The 21,796-nt window shown below is 47.2% G+C and overlaps 9 protein-coding genes across 9 annotated transcripts; 6 read left to right on the forward strand and 3 right to left on the reverse strand.

The window, feature by feature from the left end:
- Positions 1-2,835: 2,835 nt before the first annotated feature.
- AWJ20_259 (Pc12g14970) lies at positions 2,836-3,846 on the forward strand (the record flags this gene model as incomplete). Its single annotated transcript, XM_018879540.1, has 1 exon — positions 2,836-3,846. One exon carries the CDS (start codon positions 2,836-2,838, stop codon positions 3,844-3,846), a length of 1,011 nt encoding a protein of 336 aa, XP_018734503.1.
- Positions 3,847-4,693: 847 nt separating this feature from the next.
- On the reverse strand, positions 4,694-5,053 carry AWJ20_260 (uncharacterized protein; the record flags this gene model as incomplete). The annotated part of the gene is made up of 1 exon (XM_018879552.1): positions 4,694-5,053. The coding sequence occupies one exon, from the start codon at positions 5,051-5,053 to the stop codon at positions 4,694-4,696; it is 360 nt and encodes a 119-aa protein (XP_018734504.1).
- TUS1 (Rho family guanine nucleotide exchange factor TUS1) lies at positions 4,699-8,075 on the forward strand (the record flags this gene model as incomplete). The annotated part of the gene is made up of 2 exons (XM_018879563.1): positions 4,699-7,739; positions 7,838-8,075. The coding sequence occupies 2 exons, from the start codon at positions 4,699-4,701 to the stop codon at positions 8,073-8,075; spliced, it is 3,279 nt and encodes a 1,092-aa protein (XP_018734505.1).
- A 190-nt stretch (positions 8,076-8,265) lies between these two features.
- On the forward strand, positions 8,266-9,993 carry ROM2 (Rho family guanine nucleotide exchange factor ROM2; the record flags this gene model as incomplete). The annotated part of the gene is made up of 1 exon (XM_018879574.1): positions 8,266-9,993. The coding sequence occupies one exon, from the start codon at positions 8,266-8,268 to the stop codon at positions 9,991-9,993; it is 1,728 nt and encodes a 575-aa protein (XP_018734506.1).
- Positions 9,994-11,776: 1,783 nt separating this feature from the next.
- AWJ20_263 (uncharacterized protein) lies at positions 11,777-12,157 on the reverse strand (the record flags this gene model as incomplete). Its single annotated transcript, XM_018879585.1, has 1 exon — positions 11,777-12,157. One exon carries the CDS (start codon positions 12,155-12,157, stop codon positions 11,777-11,779), a length of 381 nt encoding a protein of 126 aa, XP_018734507.1.
- Positions 12,158-13,662: 1,505 nt separating this feature from the next.
- MAG2 (Mag2p) lies at positions 13,663-16,044 on the forward strand (the record flags this gene model as incomplete). The annotated part of the gene is made up of 1 exon (XM_018879595.1): positions 13,663-16,044. One exon carries the CDS (start codon positions 13,663-13,665, stop codon positions 16,042-16,044), a length of 2,382 nt encoding a protein of 793 aa, XP_018734508.1.
- A 185-nt stretch (positions 16,045-16,229) lies between these two features.
- On the reverse strand, positions 16,230-17,984 carry CRN1 (Crn1p; the record flags this gene model as incomplete). Its single annotated transcript, XM_018879606.1, has 1 exon — positions 16,230-17,984. The coding sequence occupies one exon, from the start codon at positions 17,982-17,984 to the stop codon at positions 16,230-16,232; it is 1,755 nt and encodes a 584-aa protein (XP_018734509.1).
- A 1,412-nt stretch (positions 17,985-19,396) lies between these two features.
- On the forward strand, positions 19,397-20,548 carry ALD4 (aldehyde dehydrogenase (NADP(+)) ALD4; the record flags this gene model as incomplete). The annotated part of the gene is made up of 1 exon (XM_018879617.1): positions 19,397-20,548. One exon carries the CDS (start codon positions 19,397-19,399, stop codon positions 20,546-20,548), a length of 1,152 nt encoding a protein of 383 aa, XP_018734510.1.
- A 117-nt stretch (positions 20,549-20,665) lies between these two features.
- On the forward strand, positions 20,666-20,899 carry AWJ20_267 (uncharacterized protein; the record flags this gene model as incomplete). The annotated part of the gene is made up of 1 exon (XM_018879628.1): positions 20,666-20,899. One exon carries the CDS (start codon positions 20,666-20,668, stop codon positions 20,897-20,899), a length of 234 nt encoding a protein of 77 aa, XP_018734511.1.
- Positions 20,900-21,796: the final 897 nt, after the last annotated feature.

The raw sequence follows: 21,796 nt of genomic DNA on the forward strand, positions 1-21,796 counted from the left end.
CCAGCCGGCCTCGCTGCCTGGGAGCATAAGACGCTGGGGACCGTGCCCGCCATGCGTTAGGTTGCGCGCTCGAACTGGCAGCGGTGGGGCTGCTGGGACTAGACCGGGGTATGGGGGCATTTCTTAGTCAGACTATTCGGGCGTCACTTGCTTTCACGTGAGCCCCGTGCGTGTGGGGCACGTTGCTCGGGTCGTTTGGGCTGGAGGGGCCTGTGCCTCCGGCGGCTGGGGCTCTGCCCCAGACCCCGTTGCTCCTCTCGCTACGCTCGAGTCGGTCCGTGTACGGTCGTAGCCATCTCCTGCGAAGCAGGAGCAACGGGGTCTGGGGCAGAGCCCCAGCCGCCGGAGGCATGGTCCCCACGCAGCCCGGACCACACCTGACCGAGTCCGCTTTTGTTTAGAGACAGGGTCCACGGCTCAATTGTCAACTGTTGCTTGAGTGTCGTTCGCTGGCTAGGGGACATCTGCAGTATGACGTTTATTGTGGGGTTGGTAATTTGATTGGTCCAACCAAGCTGTCAACGAATGGGTGGTGTGTTTGGTGCCTCCGGCGGCTGGGGCTCCGCCCCAGACCCCGTAGCTCCTGCTTCGCAGGAGTTGGCGGGGAACCTCTGCGAAGCCGCGGGGTGTGTTTGCTTCGGTTGACGACAGATGATTCTACAGTTCATGCGACTCGTGTATGATAAAGCCGTTTCTTCTGTGAACTTCTGTTTAGCGGCGTTTGGCGGATTTATTTTCTGGACTGCACTTGGCTTGAATTCTTTGGCAATTGCGATTCCGTTCCAGTGGTTATAAGCTTTTTATTAAATGATATTTGCTGCTGGCTTTTCTGAGATAGGTGCATGTGGTTCCGCACTAATGCTCACCCCTTGAGTGGACCCTGCATAATTACTGGAAGTAGTACGCTAGTCCTCTTAGACCTTTCAAGGCATTTTTGAATGATACCATCAGCGCTAGATGGAAACCGGCAACATCGCGACCAATGGTTGTTTCTGGCAGAGAGCTTGGATATGGACTGATTTACGTACTCCAGTTGTTCGTTAAAACCCATTGTGGGACGAAATTAGACTGCTAGTTCAACTGTTTGTGCTATTTGTTGTTCCTCGTTTTGGTCGGATTTTGATAAGTTTTGAAGTTTCGGTTCCTAATCTACAAATTTGATAGTCCTTCTTCGTTAGAGCTGGTTTTGTTGACTAGTGTGTATACAACCCGTTCTGCAGACAGCCAATATCCTGAACCAAACTTATAGTATATCTTGACTATTTGGTCAATTCTAATACTCTTCGAAACCATAGTAAATATAGGACACTAAATTGATTGAAAATAATATCATAGCATCGGGTGCCAAAGACCAAAAATACTAGGAATGAGTCAAATAATTTACTCGGCACCCACTGTCAGGCATTACCCGGTGTTTAGGAAACCACCCATTCGCGAATGTTGCCAGTTGATCTATTTTCCGATTCTCTATGTACTTCTCGATGTATTTATCCAAGTTTATGTAAAGTACAATAAAATATCAATAAGCCGAGTTCTATTTCAGTATTCCAGATTGCTTTTCATCCTAGAGGTTTTAGTGTTACCACAGTATTTCATTGTCATAATTCAAATATAGAACTACTTCATTGTTCTCTTTTTCATTTAGTATTCTAAGTTTTCATTTTATTCTTTGGTATTAGAAATTCAATAGTCTCTTAGGAAATTGCTGGATTCGTTTAAGAAAAGAAAATAAAAATGGATATTTGGAAAAATAGAATTCTCCCGGAGAAACGTAAAATTACCCGGCCTTGAAGAATTAGTCTTCTAAATCATCCTTTTGATTGTGCGTTACCCGGATAATAGACAAGCTTAATATGAAGAGTTTATGCCGGTTATACGTCCGATATCGATCGTAGTATTCTGAGAGATGGTATTAAAGGTCATAGACTGGAAATCCTGGGTCTCAGACCATCTGAAATGAAAATTTAATTAGCTAATAGACCGGAAATGACATCTCATTATAGCATTGTTTTATACATTGATAAGGAAAGTCGAGAGGTTTATGAAGATGATGAAACGGTAGAAGTGGATTTACACTGTATTGAGAAGGCCTACACAGCGTGTCAAAGGTTGCGAAAATATAGTTTCATATGATGACTGATCCCGATCAATACTTCCTGACGGTCGAATTCAAGTTTTGAATTGATTGATAGGCTGGTGGTCGCCGCTAACTGGTTACTGAAACTGAAAAAATGTAGTACTAAATCTCCTTCCTTCACCTATAGAAGGACATCCTCGGTGAACAAAGTACAATTACCTCAAAAACTCTTTATCAGTATTTACGAAGCATTAAAAAGAACAACCAATATTAGATTTAATACTTTTCAACCCGAACCAAGGTGAAACTCGGCAAAAGTCTTACCCCCATTTAATGACCTAACCCGTAAAAATATTGTTATCGTGCATAATTGTCACCTGTTGTTTTCTCGACACAACCTGAATGATAACTCACTCAACAGAGCACAATCATGGGATAGGCAAAAAATCTTGGTAAAATATGAGTGGAATAAATGCGCATTCTGATTGAGTATATCAGATTAAAAACCAAAATCAGAGGTTGTGATTCAATCCTCGAAAAAAAGCGACGTCACAGCACGAGCACGATCGTGTGGGGTGCATGCATTTCATTATAACCCCACATCGGCGGCAGAAGTTTCAAATATAAAAGCTCTATGAGACCGCCTTGGGAACCTTTTTTTTATCTTCCAGGTTTTCATTTTAAATATTGAGCTTCGTAGTCGTTGCACCTAACTCAATTAGAAGAATTGAATACTAGGGACAAATAATACTGTAGAAATGGGTCAAGTCAAGACATTAGAAGACCTCCCGTCTTACAACCAGCTTCCAAACAAACAGAGATTTTGGGAGTGGGGGCCACCTGGTTCTCACGAAGAAGGTCTGGGTAAACAAAACCTGTTGACACCTGAACATGTGGCTAAAAGTGCCAAATCCGAAATCAAAACTGGAGATAGAATTGGACTGGGATGGGAAATGCATAAACTCGAGTATCCTGCGTTTGGCAGAAAGCACTTCGACTTGAAGATTGATGCTCGTTCTGAATTCTCACTTGACGACATTTATGAGTTCAATCCACAACAATCGTCTCAATGGGACGGATTCAGGCACTATCAGCAGCCAGTTGCATTCTCTGGCGCTGATGAAGACAAGCAAAAGGGGAAAGTCGATGGACTATGGTTTGGAGGTGCCAGTAGATCTGAGATTACTGAAAAAGGGTCAACTCGGATTGGTGTACACCATTGGGCCCAGCAGGGTATTGTTGGCCGAGGAGTCCTTATTGACTATGCTACTTATGCTGAAGAAAAAGGGATTAAGTATTCATGCTTCGAGCCCAATATCATCACCCATGCGGACTTGCAAGGAGCTATTAAACGATTCAATGTGGACATTCAACCAGCAGATATCGTTTTCATCCGTATTGGCCTTCCTAGAGAATGGGATAAGTACTCGGATGAAGAGAAGAAAGCCATTCAGGAGCGACCTCCTGAGTTCATGGGTCTGGAGCCCAGCCAGGACAACCTGAGCTGGATCTGGGACAATCACTTCCCTGCCGTGGCCTCAGATGCCATTGCACTCGAAGTACTTCCCAAAGGTGGCTATCCCAACGGTCTACCCATGCACCAACACCTCCTAGCGGGCTGGGGAGTCACCATTGGTGAAATTTTTAACCTCGAACCGCTCGCGGAGCTCTGCAAGAAACTCAACCGCTACTCCTTCTTCGTGGCCTCGGTCCCACTCAACGCTGTCGGTGCGGTATCTACACCTCCTAATGCAGTAGCTATCTTTTAAATACAGTCAATTTCGTGTGAACGGTCTGCCTCCGGCGGATGGGGCTCCGCCCCAGACCCTGGTTGCTCCTCTCGCTGCGCTCGAGTCGGGCGTCGGGCTCCCCCCTGGCAGTGGATTATTAGCGGAATAACAAGCAGTTATCAGATGGGTCCGTCAGAAAACTGGTCCTGTTAAGGGAATCTACTATTTTTTTTCCGCGGAAGGTGTTCCTGACGGCCGTTTCGGGCAGCGATCTGAGATGCAGCGATGTGCCTGATCGTCAGGCACGCCAGGACCCTGACGCCCCGACTCGAGCGCAGCGAGAGGAGCAACCAGGGTCTGGGGCGGAGCCCCAGCCGCCGGAGGCACACCTCCTCCCGAAATATCCCCTCGGAAGCCCAAAAATCCAGAAACGGCCCGGAAAAAAACCGGGTCGCAGTTTGCCCCGGTATAGCGTTCAAGCGAGAAGGATAAGTTCACCGCCGCAGACGGTATTTCAGACAGACGCAGCTGGGATTAGAGTTAGAATACAGAGAGTACGCGTGGATCTGGTTAGTAATTGCAGCACCAGAAACAGTAGCGTTGACAGAGGGTGTGGAATCGGTTGTTAGTTGTTTGCCTCGTTGTCTGCTGAATCAATTGTAAGTGAATTTTTAGTGGCTTGAAAAGTGTGTCGAAAGATCGAGCGATCAGACCGCTTCTTGGATAGCATTTCGGTCCGATTGTGGGTTGTAGATTAGCAGGTAACGGGGATATTTCTCGGTTTGTGGGCCGATGGAGTATTATCAAGTGTGCTGGCAGCTTTGAATCTGGAACTGGGAACCGGAAGGTAATGAGATGCCGGGCTTACTAACATGAATAGCGAGAATCACCATGTACGGACAGCAGCATTCGCAGCAGCATCCACAGCAGGAGCATCCACAGCAGGGGTATCAACAGGGGTATCAACAGGGGTATCAACAGAGGTATCCACAGGAGTATCAGCAGCAGTATCAACAGGAGTATCAAGAAGGGTATCAGCAAGAGTATCAGCAAGAGTATCAGTATCAACAGCCAAATGTGTCTGATAGATACCAACAACCACTGCCTCTGCCGGGACAGAGGCATCCAGAGCTACAGTCTCAGAGTCCGGGATATGGCGGTCAAAGATATGGATATAGAGGTGAGAAAGAGGCAGCTGTAAATGGTAATGGTATCGGAAATGGACCACCTCTTCCGCCAAAACCATATCAGGCCAATGATGATGGTCTCGTTCGGTTAAATCAGGCCATGAGCGGAGTCAGGCTGGTAGGACCACGGCAACCGACGACTGGTCAGGGCTTTGGCAACTACAACGATTACACTAGTAATAATAGCAATACCGATAGTGGTAGTAGTAATATCGGGCGTGGTAAAAGTTATTCTGATGAATATGGAGGCAGTGGTAGTGCTAATGGATTCTCAGCGGTGACAGAATTTGCGGATAGAAGACCGACTTTCCATCCTTCAGGACCCAGATCCCCTCCACGAACAGGCTCTCCAACGAGAAACTCGTACCAGACAACCCCTGGAAATCTGTATAGCACCCAAACGGACGGTAGTACTGCTGCTACTTATGGATATTCACAGCCACTAGCACCACAAGTGCCATCTCAAGTACCACCACTAGTACCACCAGTACCAGTACTTCAAGCGCCAACAACAGAGTTTCGACACAGCAACCCTACAAACACATTTGATCTGAGCACGCCATCCAGATACGATATAGTAGGGGGTACTGGATCGATAAGACCACGATTGCACTTGGATCCACAGCCATCAACACCTCCATCACAACACTATTCTCATCCTCAACAAACTCCTCCATCTCAAGGCTATGTTCATCCTCAACAACCATCACACCAGTCGTATTCACCACTACCGTTTGTACCGGATCAATATAATAATCAGCGTTCTAACTGGGACGAGCAACCTGTTCAAGTACCTCGTTTATCACCTATAAATGCAGAGGCTCCGAGGTTCGGTAATGATAATCTGACTCGACAAGCTCCAGTATCTGATTATAGTGATGAAGAAGAGTATGAAGAAGATTCGTCTTCGTTTGTTAGCGGGATAAGAGAAGAGCTCAACTCGCTCTATCCCAGCTCCCCCTATGGCCAGACTGCAGGAAGAGATACTAGTATAACACCACAACAGTACACATATCAATCCACTAGTCCTACAATTGATCGATATTCGTATGGACAAGATTACCAAGCTCAGGTACAGCCTGATCCAAGGTCTGAATATCAACCTCACTATGAACCAGACTACCAAAATCAGCAGCAATATACGAACCATCGACAAAACCAGTCTGATCTCGTTCCAAAGAGACTAAGTTTACCCAGTCAGTCCAATGTTCTATATCAAGAAAGTGACAGGCAAAACCGACGACTGTCGAACATTGTCGCTGGTGTTTCTAACACACAATTCGACAATAATGTCAGTACTGCTGTAAATGCTGGCTCTGATATGTTCCGGTCAACATCAGACGTGTCTCAAGGACCGAGTTATGGAACTGTTCCACAGTCGTCACAATCAAACCCATCACCACAACTGAGGCAATGGACTCAGCAACAAACGGCCAATCGTGTTCCTGTAGGCAGTTCTGATCGCATCCCTTCATACGGAAATCAAGCTATACCGGAGTTTAATCGCAGTCTAACAACATCTGATGTACCTCCTGTGTCAACACTTGCACCGTCTTCTGCATCCGTATACAGCGCCCAGACCGACATGAGCTCGTCATTGTTAAGCTCGACACGATCTACTGATAACGATCTGATGATTAAAATGGGACTTCCTGTTATTCCTGATACCGTTCCAGTTTTTGACGCCAGCCGGTTGTCAAGTCGAGATTACGAACGGTGTAAAGAGATTTGGTCTCTTAGCAGTGTGTCCCAATGGATAGCATCTCTTTTTAGAAACGACTTACAGGTGACCGTGAAAGAAGTGAATCGTGCTTTAGTGGGATTATTTACACATTATATTCCTACATTGAATTGGCTACATGCCGAAGTCATGGCTGATGATTTTATCAGAACACTGCGGGCTTCTGGATTCATCACCATCAAGGAAGAAGAAAATACAAAAACCAATCAAGAAAATCGGACCGTGCCAGCATCAGTACCCAAACCTACTATAACCGGGTTGAAAACAGGGTCGTCTCCATGTGTCCAAATAAACAGTTCTGTCAGTGTTAGCGGAGTATTCCCGATCTTAACAGGAGGTGGTTGCTATTCTAAATATTCGCACGAAATAAAAAGAGACCAGGTACAACCATACCGGTGTTACTCGCCGAAATGCTCGCGAACAATACCAGTTCGAGCTGCATTGCCAACGATTGATATTGCCAACGTCGACAGTGCAGCTAATAAAGATTGGGCAACTTGTTACAGTATAGATAAAGCTCAACAACTGGAGATTGGCAAGCGTGAAGTGAGCAGACAATCAGCTATCCACGAGCTAATTGCTGGTGAAGAGTCGTATGTCAGCGATTTGAACATTCTGTTGTCAGTTTACGGGGAGTCGCTATCGCGAATTGTCCCTACAATAATAGACGACCAAGCCGAATTCTGTGCAGCAGCGTTTGGACTGGTTAAGGGCGTCATGAACTGTAATAGTCAGTACCTGTTACGAGGACTGCGAGAACGACAAGCTCAAGAAAGCCCTTTCATTACTGGAGTCGCCGATATAGTTCTGGAATGGGTCAAACACGCAAAAGAGCCATACATTAGCTATGTCAACAGTTATCCACAAGTGGATAGACGGATTCGTAAAGAGAAGGAGACCAATATCCCATTCTCTGATTGGTTGGACCGAACTAGTCGCGATGTGCGAACAAAAGGTGTTCCACACTCGTTCTATTTCCAACGAGTGATTCCACGATTCCTGCGGTACACAATCCTCCTCAGCGCTATTAAAGACCACACACTAACCTCGAGTCCTGAGTATCAGCTCCTTGAAAGATGTATCGAGGAATGCAAGACACTAGGCCGCGATTACAACCAGCGACTGGGCGAAATCCAGAAATCCATGGACCTGCTGGATCTGGACGAGCAGCTCAGGTGGGAGAACAAAAGCATGAAGCTCGAACTGCGACTAAAAGACGGCAAACGGCGAATCATCCGACGAGGAGAGGTTCTCCGCAAAGAGGGCCACAGCGTCGACTGGGTTCCCAACCACCTGATTCTGCTCGACAACTACCTCCTCATCGCCAAACGCCGGCCTGACAACAACCTGCATCTCCTCATGAAAGTAAGTATTCTCCCCACGCTGCCTCCGGCGGCTGGGGCTCCGCCCCGGACCGTCGACGTCCCGACTCGAGCGAAGCGAGAGGAGCAGCGGGGTCTGGGGCGGAGCCCCAGCCGCCGGAGGCACAACCCGTCCGAGCGAGGAGAACTAACCCTGTAGCCCATTCCGATGGATTTGCTGGTGCTGGAGTCGGCAGACGACGAGCCTGTGGTGAAGTCGAGCTCGGCAAAGTTGTTGGGATCGAACGTGACTCCTGCTACGGATCATAGGAAGATTGCTGTGAGTAGGAGGTTTATTGGCGGGTCAGGACAGACGTCGCCAACGAAACCTGGTATGAGTCCTACATCATTGACGTCGGCAGGGTCTGCTTCGGTGACGATGTTGAATGATGTCGATAAAGATAGGGATATTTTGTTCCCATTCAGAATCACCCATGCTGGTTTAGGAGCCAATTTGACTCTGTATACGTTCTCGACTCCAGAAAAGGCCAGGAGGGACAGAGAGTTGTGGAGAGACGCGATTATGAATGCCAAACGCGAATACAGCTCGGCCGCGACGACTTTGAAGTCGGAACCGTTCAGATTAAGGGTGCTGGCTGATCAGGCGTTTGGATATGATAGTTCGTCGGCTCCTCAAATTCCGGTACATACTGCTGGAACTGCTTTGGATAGAGCGGTTCGTGAGGCCGAGTCAAGAACGCCAGTGTCGTTGACAAGGAGCAACGATTCAACTAGTGCTACGTCAGTGTCGACTTTAGTAGACGGTGGAGCTGGTGATGGGCCGAGACAAGTGGTTAATTCACTCATTAATTCGCCAGTCAATTGTGGTGTCAGCTTTGTATATGCGGATCGCAACGAATATTGTATGCTAGGACTCGACTATGGTGTATATCTTCATGATAAAAGAGTGGGATCCGTTTGGAAACGATGTTTGACATTGACCCATGTCACTCAGATTGCTGTTATCCAGGATATGAATGTGGCTATTATTCTTGCTGGTAAGACTCTGGCTTATTATCATTTGGATGTTCTGATTAACCAAGCCACGAAACCCGATACTCAAAAGTCGACGGTTGTTCCTAAAGGATATAAATTATCGGAAAAGAACGTCGGATTCTTTGCTACGGGTATCATGCGTGATCGTATTCTATTATTTTATAAAAAGACAGATGGACTCAGTTCGGTGTTCAAGGTTCTCGAGCCTGTTCGGGAAAAGGGTTCGCAACAGAAACGGTCTAAAGTTCTTTTCTCGCGTGATGAGACATTATCGTCTACAGAGTACTTCAGAGATGTGGATAAATTCTACATTCCCACTGAGAGTTATGGAATCAGTCTTTTCAAATCAACGTTTGCTGTTCACACTACAAAAGGATTCGAGCTCTTGTCGTTTGATACAAAGTCAACTCCTTTGAGTTTGCCATTGATTGCTCCTCAAGCACTTCAGAACGTGCTTCGAATATCAAGGGGATTCAAGTTCTCTAGTGTCGATAGTTTCAAGAAGAAAATTGAGTCGTCGAAACCATTGGGTATGTTCCGAGTCACTTCCGAGTCTATTATCCTGTGTTATGCAGAATTTGCTCTTTACACAGACAACGATGGTAATCTCAACGATCGGAATGCAGTGTTCTCGTACCTCAGCAAAGCCAAAAAAGTATCTTTCCAAATGCCCCATCTGATTATCTTCGGCGACGAGATTATCGAGGTGCGTCGCGTTGATAGGTCTGGTCAGCTGAGACAGGTCATCACAGGCAAACACATTCGCTGCATCGACTCTCGAGACGGCCAAATCAAAGCAGCTATGGTCCACCCCCTCATTCGCACAAAACAACTGGTGGTCGAGCTCGTGGAAAACGAGTTCGCGGTTATGGACGACACCAGCACCCTGTCCGGGTACTAACCACTTTATTTATTTTTAATGTCACATGAATTACGGGATGGTTTCACTGCCTCCGGCGGCTGGGGCTTCGCCCCAGACCCCACTGCTCCTCTCGCTTCGCTCGAGTCGAGGCTCGGGGGAGAGGGCATCTGACTCGGGGAGATAAGAGCGGTTGATGTGTTTGATAGCGGTTAGGGCTCACGTTGTAATAAATAGATCGGCATTCTCGTGAAGTTTGATTTCTGATTGCCAGTTACTGTCATGGAGTCTGATTCCTTCTTAGATGAGGATTATGTCGAGGGGCCAATGCTGACTCTTGACGGGTTGGTCGAAATCTTCCTGCAGACAATTGGTCACCCACTGTTTTGTTGGTCGGTTCCAGTCATATTCTTGGCGTGAGTTATCTTCATCATCAAAAACGACCTGGGGTCCAAACACTCGAAGAGTTGAATATTTGATGACTTGAGTGCCATAGGATACTCTGAATTTGGAAATTTGAGGCTGAAATAGAGCTACAGAATGGTCTAAAAACGAGCTGGATCGGTACTAACATTGTAGATACAACAATATTGTGATATCAAACCAGGTGCTCTTACTGGTTGGTGTCTGTGGACTTATTGACGTGATCCATGCTCTGGTTTATGTTAACCAATTGTACTTGGCAGGCTGGTCCTGGCGCGAGTTGAATGCTAAAGAAGATGTGGTAGTCATAACCGGAGCGAGTTCTGGACTGGGAAGAACGATATCAGCCATGCTGGGAGTCAAGGGGCTCCGAGTAGCAGCGCTAGACATTAAAAAGCCCGAGTTTGATCTCCCGAATGTCAAATTCTACTCCTGTGACGTTTCAAGAATGGACTCAGTGACCAAAGTGCGCCAACGAATCGAAGAAGATCTCGGACCAGTCACGGTGCTCATCAACAACGCCGGAATAACCTCTAACAAGACAGTCTTAGATCTCTCAGAAACCGAGATAAGAAGGCAAGTACCTACCATCTCCAACTATTACGCACCTCTGATCTCACCAATTCTGTACTAACAAAGTGCCAGAACACTGGATGTGAACACATTCTCGCATTTCTGGACCATCAAGAACTTTCTGCCGGCCATGCTTGCCAACCGACGAGGATATATCATCACCGTATCCTCCGTTCTTGGATATATTGGACCAGCCAAGCTCTGTAAGTCTCCCAGGTGCTAAATACCACATAACAGGGCCGCTCGACGCCCGACTCGAGCGCAGCGAGAGGAGCAACCAGGGTCCGGGGCGGAGCCCCAGCCGCCGGAGGCAGACCTGAACCCCCTACTAACAATCCAGCTGCCTACACCGCCTCCAAAGGTGCTCTGATAGCGATGCACGACTCAGTAGCGCACGAAATTCGAGGAACAGGTGTGCGGTCCCTGCTGGTGACGATAGGTCAAATGAACACAGGCCTGTTTCGAGGAGTACGAACTCCGAGCGAGTTTCTTGCGCCAGTCGTGCCGGTTGTCGACGCAGCCTCGGCAATTGTCAGTGCAATCGAAAAGGGCCGATGTGGAGAACTGTCTCTACCACTTTACGCCCAATTGACACCGTGGATACGGGTGCTACCCGCGGGAATCGGCGAGTTCGTGCGATCCGTCTACGGCATGGACCGAGCCATGGACACATACAACGCCAGTCCGACCAGCTAACGCTCGCGAAGCCAGCACAACGGGGTCTGGGGCAGCGCCCCAGACCCCGCTGCTCCTCTCGCTTCGCTCGAGTCGTTGCTAGGGGGAGGTCAGTGGATTGTGGGGACAGAAGAATAAATAGGAATTTTAGAGATTACAGATCCTTTTTGGGCACGGTGGGGACTACTGAGGCTATAGCCGTTGCGAACTTGTCATAGACAATGAACCCGTTGACGTTGAACCAGTCGGTGAAATTGCCTTTGAGTTCTTGGGTTTCAACGACTTTGTCGGATTTGTCGCTGATATAGACTGTGACATTGTATTCAGAAGTGGCTTTGGGTGACGAGGTGATAATAGCGATACGGGATCCGGTCGACGGGTGTTGGCCAAGATACTTTGCGTTTTTCTCGACTTTAGAGATCCAGAATTGGTATGCCAGAGCCAGCACGAAATAAACAGCTACACCAGCTGCCATCTCATTATAAGCAGCATAAAAACCCTTGGTTCGTTCGAGATAGAACACCAGTCCCGTCATGGCGATGCTCGCGAACCCCAGCGTCAGTCGCACATTCTCCTTGCTGAAATCCTGAACATATCCCAAACCCGACAACACCTGTATAGTGCGTTAACATTTGTCCATCGCTCATATCAGACAATGATCTCTACAACCCTCCTGGCTACTTACCTTGGCCAGATGGTCGTCCGACGTGTTCTTAAGCTCGGTGGTCGAACTGATTTTCCTGTTAGTTTTCTGTAGAAGGGGTGGGTGGGGGTGTGCCTCCGGCGGCTGGGGCTCTGCCCCAGACCCCGTGGCTCCTCTCGCTTCGCTCGAGTCGTTTCGTCGACGGTCCCAGCAGTCTCCCGCGAAGCAGGAGCCACGGGGTCTGGGGCAGAGCCCCAGCCGCCGGAGGCAAATACCCCCCAAAACCCGACTTACTATAAATTGATTCGGCTTTCCTGGCTGCTCATTGTGAATTGAGTGTGTAGTGAATCTGGTGGCCCCGTTGTGGTTAGGTAGAGTGGACGTCGTCGGAGCTGGATGTGGTGATCTGGCGGTGTTTCGCGTGTCCCTGATTTCGGTGAAGCTGGTGAAGTGTGGTGGGTGCCGCGATCGCGCCTGTTGGGAGGGAGGAGGGTTGGGTATCACGTGCACGGGCAATTGCTGAGGACTGAGGCTGACTGCAAGAACAAAGTGGGAAGGAGAGGGTGTGGAGCGGGATTGGTCCTGAGATCAATACAGAACTGCTTCTCTGAGGGAAGTGATTCTGAATTGACACAGGTTCGAAACACGTTTTTTTGGTCGTTTTAGTTGGGTTTTGTTGAGTACAAATCCAATTAAGAGGTTCTTTTTTGAAAGTTTGGCGGTTTTCGTGTGCGGTTTGCCGGTGGTTGACTGTTGGAGCAAGCGAGTCAGCATTGCGTGTCGCTCGTTTTGAATCTCAACAGCACCTGTTTAGACAAGCTGGTTCATATGGTGGTTTTGCAGGTGTAATAGAGCTGCTGCGTTGGTTGTTTTGGATTTGTGTTACAGGAGAGATCACACACAGTTGTAGTGTGATACATAGTCCTCCTACAAGTCGGAGCAGCTGAAACGCGCCATCATTTCGCATCTCATTCTATTGCCATCATCAGCATCTAACAGAACGCACTCTGATACTATTGACTGCTAATAACCTATTTTCTTCTCATTTTTCTTTCTGTTTTTCTTTGGATATTTCGAACTATCGACTGAAAGAAATCTCAGGTTTGGTATTGTTTTATGGATCATATGCCAACTGTCTTTTAAATTGGTTTTAAATTGGTACATCGACTATCTGTGTGGATATACGTTGGTAATCACCATATTTCGATATCGCCGATTTTACTGGCGAACTCTACTGGTAGTTTTATCAGCTATCGAATCTGATTGATACTGATTGTTTTCGATATCGAGTTTGTTGCCGACTCACTCGTTATCTGTCTTGCTGACTCACTGACTCAGCAGTTACAGTTACTACACTTGGAAGTAGTAGTAGATCAATCAACAGGATCAATCTTACAATGTCTCAAGGATACAACTTCAACGCCAACTCATTTGTTCCAGGAAGTACTCAGGTAGTGAAATCTCCTGGCACGGGACCTGGATCGAGTCCTGATTCTAGTAACCTTAAAGTTGCTACGTTGAATGCTTCTCGTACAAAGTCCAGTGACGGTGCTGATACTCCAACTGGCAAACGAAATGGCAGTCGTAGAAACAGCAACAATGGTAATGACACTGGCCACGGTCTGAAAACTGGGAATATGAATGCCAATCAGCATAGAACTTCTCGTAATAACGGTCGTGGTAATAACAACAACAATAATAACAGTAACGACAAGGGAGGAGCGAATCGTAAATCCAAGCCAAATGGTGGTGGAGGTGGTAGTCGCAAAGAGTCAAGACGGGGTGGTAACGATCTCTCTCTGTCTGATATCCTACAGAGTGAGAACCGGAACAAGCGTGGTGAGATTTCTATTTCTCATTTGGTTGATCTCAGTCCTGGTCCTGAACATAGACAGAGCCAGTCTGGACGTAGAAGAGTGCCTGGAGCTGGATCAACTTACTCTTCTTCATATTACTCTGACTCGTACTACTCACATTCGAACTCATATTTGGACAAGGTCTCCTATATCAACATGACTTGTCGATTTGTGCTGGATCCTCGACTCGAGTATAAGTTTCTCTTGAATGACCCAGATTCACATGTTCCCATGGAACGGGTACTTCGAGTGATTTGCCAACCTGCTACATGTCCTATATGCTTGGAAGCTATTCCTGAAGCACCGCGAATGCTTGAATGTGGTCATTTGATCTGTTATCCCTGCTTGTTCCGTTATTTGGACGCCGATAAGTTTGAAGTAAATCCATCTCCACCGAGACCATCAGCCGGTGCTGCTAGCACTACTGGTAGTAGTGGCAGGAAAAACAAGGAGTGTCCACTTTGTTTTGACCGCATTCGAATCGAGAAAGTGAAACCGGTGACCCTAGCTGATGTTGGTGATGACAGGTTTGATGCTCCCAAGGTCGATGGGGAAGCGATATTGCGACTCATGTTCCGACCTAATGACAGTCTTTTATCCATTCCTCGAGATACTGTGGGAGCCAAGAAATCCGATTTTTACGACCTGCCTTTGGTATCTGAGAAAGACATCAGTCAATGTTCTCGACTTGTCAGGGGATCAGTGGAATATGCAATTTCCGAGTTCCAACGTGAGATTGCTGAGCTTAAGAAATCCCGCGAGGAAAATCGACTTATGTATCAGGATGATGGGTACTGGCATACCGAGGCTATCAAGATGATCCAGGAGATGATTCGCATATATAGCTCGGAAAGTGGACTGGAAATCAACGATAAAGACGGTATTACTGGTAGTGCAGGCACTACTGCCCCGACTTCGTCAGCCAACTCGCCAATTTCAGGCCCTTCACAGCCATCAACCGCTGCCAGTGCAATTCATTCTGGTCAAAGCACTCCTCAAATCCATCAAATTGGTGAGTGGCAGATAGAAGGCGATGTTCCTATGGGATCTTTTGATTCAGATGTTAAAGAAGAGGTAGAAGAGTCTATTTCTGAGCCGATTATAGAAGAGTCGGTGAAGAACCAGTTGAGCTCGCTATCTCTGAATGAAGAGCCTGTTAAAGACATCCAGTTGGCGAATGCTCAATCTGAGAAGTTTTATGGTCGATACAACGACGAAAGTGCATTCTTCTTCTATCAAACGGGAAGCTTGGAATCTTCAACAAAGTACTTTTTGGCTCCGTTGGATATTCGCATATTGAAGAAGGCGTTTGGTAGTTACAGTGAGTTTCCGGCAATTATTGTCGTCAAAGTGGAGAACATTTTGAACGGGACATCAGTAAACGATCAACTGAAGAAGCGAATGAAGTATCTGGGCCACCTGCCGACACAAACACCAGTCGCGTTCTTGGAATGTGATTGGCGAGACGTTGTTCCAGGTGAAGTTCTGAGATCTTTCAGCAAAGAACTGCAACTTAGGAAGAAGAGGAAACAGGATAAAGAAAAGAGGGAAGATCGAGATCAGAAGCGTATTCAGAAAGAGCAAGAGGAACAGTTCAGAAGAGACCTTCTGCAAGAGTCAAACTCGCCATTTTCATATCCAGTCGGTTCATTAGGATCACCTCCCATGAACGCATACGACGATTCCGCCGACCCAGTGCTTGCACCAGTTCCAACTCTCCCCGTGTCCCCTATACTTGGTAGCAGCGATAGCAACGATGGCTCGTCGTCGCCATGGGGAAGCAAGACCTCGTTTGCCCAAGCTGCATCTATCTCGAAAGCAGAGCAAGACGGCCGGATCATCGATGAACTACTCAGCGAGGCCGAACAACGCAAAGGTCGTGGAGGACGAAAGAAACTGGTTCTCATGTCCAATCGGCACTGATCCTGACACCCTCCGTCCCGACTCGAGCGAAGCGAGAGGAGCCATGGGGTCTGGGGCGTAGCCCCAGCCGCCGGAGGCATGTCACCACCTCCCTCTCAAAGTTGGCAATACTTTTTATCCTTTTTCTACTTGTAAATATACATAAACACAATATATGTTAAATAGAGAACACGTCACGAAGAGGTCTATTTCTTAAGGGCCTGTTCGAGCTTGGCCTCGAGGGATTGTATGTGCGAGTGTTTCTTTTCCACATCGGCGAGCAGCGATTGGACTGTGGTGGTCAGCTTCGTAACGTGGTCGACGAGAACTTCAACAGTCTTGTCCACTCCGTGCTGGGAAAGAGTCTCGTGGAGACTCTTGGGAAGAAGAGGTGTGTGAACATTGCCGTTGGTGGTGGCCTCAGTTGGTTCGGGTTTCTTGGTCTCGGGCTCCTTGGTCTCGGGTTCCTTGGTCTCAGTAGGTTTGGGTTCGTCATCGACAGGGGTCGAGCTGGTAGGTGTGGCGGGTTCGGGTTTAGTCTCCTCAGCTACAGCATTAGACTTGGTAGAAGAGGAAGGAATTTTGTCGTCCTTGACAATGACAATGTCGTCTTCGTCTTTCCATGCACTGTCTTCGTCCTCCTTTTCACCCTCGTCTTCTTTCTCCGCGTCTTTAGCAAGGAACTTTTGCACATCCTTGGATGCAAAAATGTCCGTGTCATCTTGCTTGATAGAACGTGGTGTAGATGGGGTGGCTGGGGTAGACACCTCTTTAGTCTCTGTCTTGGGTTCTTCTTTGACAGCAGCAGGCTTGGGCTCCTCTTTAGGCTCCTCCTTGGGTGCCTCCTTGGCCTCAGATTTGGGCTCAGATTTGGGCTCAGATTTAGGAGCTGGCTGTTCAGGTTTCTTCTCGGGAATGAAGCTGGAACCGGTCTTGCCATCAAACACATCAGCCAATGAAATAACCTTGGGTGCACTGTTCTTGCCCGAAGCCCATTCCTCTGCCGTCAGAGCATGCTCACCGGCTCTGGCTTCAGGGTAGATATCATCCTGGAAAGTATCTGCTCTTCTGGGAACAAAGAACTGAACAGGTTCAATCAACGAGTCATTAACCATTTTGTAGAATCGGACTACTTCATGTTGCTTGACATCTAAAGCTCTTCTTGGTAAAACACCCATGCCTCGTTGAGGCTCGATAGACTGGTATTCAGATAAAGCGATGAACTCGTCATTAACAAACTCAAAGTAACGAATGTTACCATCACCCTTACCAGCCAAGTACAAACATTTAGTACCTTCATCATAAAAGGGCATGCAAATACCAGCTGAAGAGTCTAAAACAATAAAGCTGCCAATAGGTCCACTGGCCAGATCAGTAGCATTCCAAACACCCAATTGACGGTCACTCATTCTGCTGAAACCAGTAGTAGCCAAACGGTCGGAATCACCTAACCAAACAACTCTACTTGCCTTGGCACCAGCATGACCAGCACCTTCACTAATGATCTTTTCCTGACGAATGTCCCAAACACGCAGTTTCTTGTCTCTACTGGCCGTAGCCAGCAATGAACCGTCGTGATTGAATGCAAACGACGTGATCAAATCCTTATGGGGCAGAGTATAAAGAGCCTTGCCTTGTTCAATGTCCCAAATCCTGACTGTATAATCACCAGACGAACTTGCAAGGATATTCTCGGCTACAGGATGGAATTGGATATGACCCACTTTCTTGGAATGGCCAGTCAAGAACTTAACAGGCTCGACGTCCTTGATATCATCGACATCTTCACCCACGGGCCTTAAAGTGAATCCCTCAGGAACCTTCCAGATACCGATTTTGCCGTCATCACTCGCAGATGCCACCATTGTCTCGTCAAAAGGGTTCCAATCAGTGTCCAAAACAGCTGCCGTGTGTCCTCTGAAAAGAGGAATCTTATCAGGCAACTTTCCGACCTCTGACATGGGAATAACTGCAAACGCTCCACCGCCAGAAGCGTCCCAATTAACTGAAATAAACTTGGTGTTGACCTTAACCAAATTCGAGTCCCACGCATTCTTGGTCAACCGGACATTGTCGAAGCACAGCTCCTTCTTCACCGGCTGGCCATAAACGTGTCTGAACTTGGAACTTCTCACAAACGATTTACTGTCCGAGTTAGTTCTGTCTGGGGGGTCGACATGCCTCCGGCGGCCGGGCTCTGCCCGGACCCGTAGCTCCTCTCGCTACGCTCGTGTCGACAGCGGGGGGTTAAAGCAGCTCGCGACGCGAGCACAACGGGGTCTGGGGCAGCGCCCCAGCCGCCGGAGGCATCAGTGCCCAATTGGCACCTCGTGGACATGGGGTCGTCAGAGCTCACGAAGAGCCGTCATAGATGCGCAGTAATGGCCGTTTTGTGGTGTATATCGAGGCAATTGCACTTGTGGAGTTTGGACCTACCTCATCTTTGTCTTGTTTGCCTGTTGTGAATGCCCTTGAGTTGATAACTGACAGGCCAGTGCTGATGTGGTCGCAATGCAATCTGGCAGGCTGGCTCGCTTTGTTCGGTTCACAGTCTCGAGAACGCAATTTCCCGCCTGCTTCTGGGACTTTTGGGTTAGGATCCTGCTGGCACCTCGAGGCTGTCGCGTGACCGACAGGGTGCTTCATGGTAGACACTGAAGGACCCTAATTATTATCTGACTTTTCGTTCTTCTCTTATCTGCTTCGTCGACCCGGGTACTGGTTTCCGTGTAAATGATTTATCCTGGGATATAGTTCAACCCAAATAGGGCATTTCAGGGGACTGCCATTCCCGGCGCTTCGTATTGTTGCTGAGGGGACCCAATGTACTCGGGACTGTTTTTTGGCCCAGGGAAGCTCGGCCCGTCCGAATTCAGAGGATTAGTGGGGTCGGAAGTGGAGCCCAACTATCCCTAAAATGGCCGTGGCTATTGACCCCACAACTGACAGGGACAGACCCTGCATCGTGCTCAACTCGGGTCAGTCCGTTTAGTGGGCATGGGCATATACGTCAAAATCTACTTATCAGGAAAGCTACTGCATGCATGCAACCCAGGCCACTAATGATACTGTGTATACACGGGTCTGAAACCTAGATCGCATCACCCGGTCTCGGCGTGCGCTTATCTGTGTAATTATTGATCATTTACAGTTTGCAGGTTATACATCTGTTTATTATTACTCGGTACCGTCAGATCTGGCTTATCTCTATTATTATCTCACTTTAATATTTAAAAGGTAGTGTTTCTCACTTTTGCACTATCACTAAAATTGGCACGGGTTAAGCAACTAAGCGAAAGAATTCAAGTTAATTGACGAAGGTTATAGATCTACTGTGACTTCTGTTTAGTATCGTACCAGTGATATTTTCACCATGTCTGTGCTCACAACTATCTCTCCTATCACCTCGTCGGCTATTATTACCACACCTGCTACCTCAATTGAGGACATTGACAACAAAATTTTGCCTACTGCTGTTTCGGCACAAAAGAAATGGGCTTCTACTTCATTAGCTGAACGAAAGGCTATTGTGGCCAAGTATATTGAACTTCTGAAGGATGACGAAACTGCTACTCGTCTTGGTAAAGACATCACCAAACAAATGGGTCGTCCTGTCCGTTATACCAAGGGAGAAATATCCACAGCAGCATTGAGAGCAGAAGTTCTTCTTGGTTACGCTGATGAAGCTTTGGCTCCCGTCAATGTTGATGAGTCGACTCGTCCTTCATTTAAAAAATATCTTACAAAAGATCCTCTTGGAGTCATTCTTATCATCTTTCCTTGGAATTATCCCTATCTCTGTCTTACTAATGGTCTGATTCCTGCTCTTCTTGCTGGAAATTCTGTTCTTATTAAACCGTCTCCTCAGACACCCAATGTAGCCAATGAGGTTGCCAAGCTGTTCAAGACTGCTGGTCTCCCCGATGGTGTACTCCAGGTCGTTCATTCTGGTGATGTCCAAGTTCTGGAGGGTCTCGTTCAACGTAAAGCTGTTGCTGGAGTGGTTTTCACAGGCTCGGTCGAGGGTGGTCTAGCTGTCCAAAAGGCTGCTGCTGGTCGTACTATTCCAATTGCTTTGGAGCTTGGTGGAAATGATCCTGCTTATGTCCGGTCAGATGTAAAGGACATTAAGGCTACTGCCGAAGACATTGTTGACGGTGCTATATTCAACTCGGGCCAAAGCTGTTGCTCCATCGAGAGAGTCTATGTGGACGAGAAAGTGTATGATCAGTTTGTTGATGCTGCAGTTGAAATTGTCAAGGGATACAAACTCGGTGATCCATTTGATGAGTCCACTCAGATTGGTCCTGTCATTTCCGAAAAAGCTGCTCGTGGAATCCGTGCTCAGATCAAAGATGCAGTGGATCGCGGTGCTAAGAAATTGATCCCATCAGAAACTTTTGCTCAAGCTGAGAAATTGAATCCCACTTTTGTAGCTCCTCAAATCCTTGTGAATCTTGATGAGACTAGTCGTAAGTATTTGAAATACAGTTGGTTGGGGCGCTACTCCGGACCATCTATCTAGGCGATACTGTGACAATGAATATCACTAACCACTTGACCAGATGTTGTGTGTACAGAGACTTTTGGTCCTGTTATCCCTATTATTAAAGTCAGTTCAGATGAAGAGGCAATTGCTAAAATGAACGACTCTGATTTGGGTCTGACTGCTTCCGTGTGGACCTCTGATTTAGAAGTTGGTGAGGAATTGGGCAATCAACTTGAGGCCGGAACTGTCTTTGTCAACCGCTCTGATTACCCCGATCCACACCTTGCTTGGACTGGATTCAAGAATAGTGGTCGTGGAGTGTCTCTTGGTCCCTTTGGTTTCACCTTTTTCACAAAACTCAAGTCGCATCATATCAAGGCTTTGTAAAATTTTATGCAACTCGCAGCCAGTTTTCATAGTAATTGATAGTTTTCAGCTTTACTTTTAATGTCTCAAATATCCAGTATGGCTCTTGGCTAACTGGCTAGAACTTTTTGTATATATCAGTCTCATGTTATACTAATCTTGCAATAACTATTGAAACCAAAGAAGCTCAAGATGAACAGTGATTAATTGATTCCTTAAACACTCGAGGGAGTATTTGTCGGCGAACTTTTGAGTTTGTGGAGAAGGGAAAAACTAACTGGTTGATCAGGGATCAATCATACGCAATCACCCGAGTCATAACTGGGAACCGTTGAATGCAGTGGATTCTGAAATATCCCAGTTATCAACTTGCTTCCTTTGCTTGTTATTAGAGTATATCATCCGTCAACGGCCTGTGCTGCTCCGCGAAGCGGAGCACAACGGGGTCTGGGGCAGCGCCCCAGCCGCCGGAGGCAGCGTGGCCAATGTTCGTGTTTGATTCGAGAAAATAGATAATACTAATAATACAGAATAAGAACCTTGGAGACTGGAGAAAGGAGACCAGAGCAGCGGACCAGAATAGTGGATAATGGCCATGTTGATCGATATTGATACATATTTGGGAGAGTTTATTGCATGGGCTGGACTTCGAAATGCTAGTTGAATTCGATCGTCTACTTTCAAACTTCTAGTGTTACCCGGAATTCACAGCTTTTAAAAAAAATGAAAGATGTTGCGGTGTCACAGACAGAACATGACATTAATCTGGTGGACCGGAAATATAAAACAAAACTTGATGGATTGAATGAAGTTGCACCTACAATACTACGAAGGGATTGGCTGAACAAGTGATCTATATCAATTTACTATAGCCATTCCATACGCAATGAAACTCGGGTGAAATTCTGTTACCCGGCT

The sequence above is a fragment of the Sugiyamaella lignohabitans genome, chromosome A, assembly GCF_001640025.1.
Source record: "Sugiyamaella lignohabitans strain CBS 10342 chromosome A, complete sequence".
NCBI lineage: Eukaryota > Fungi > Ascomycota > Dipodascomycetes > Dipodascales > Trichomonascaceae > Sugiyamaella > Sugiyamaella lignohabitans.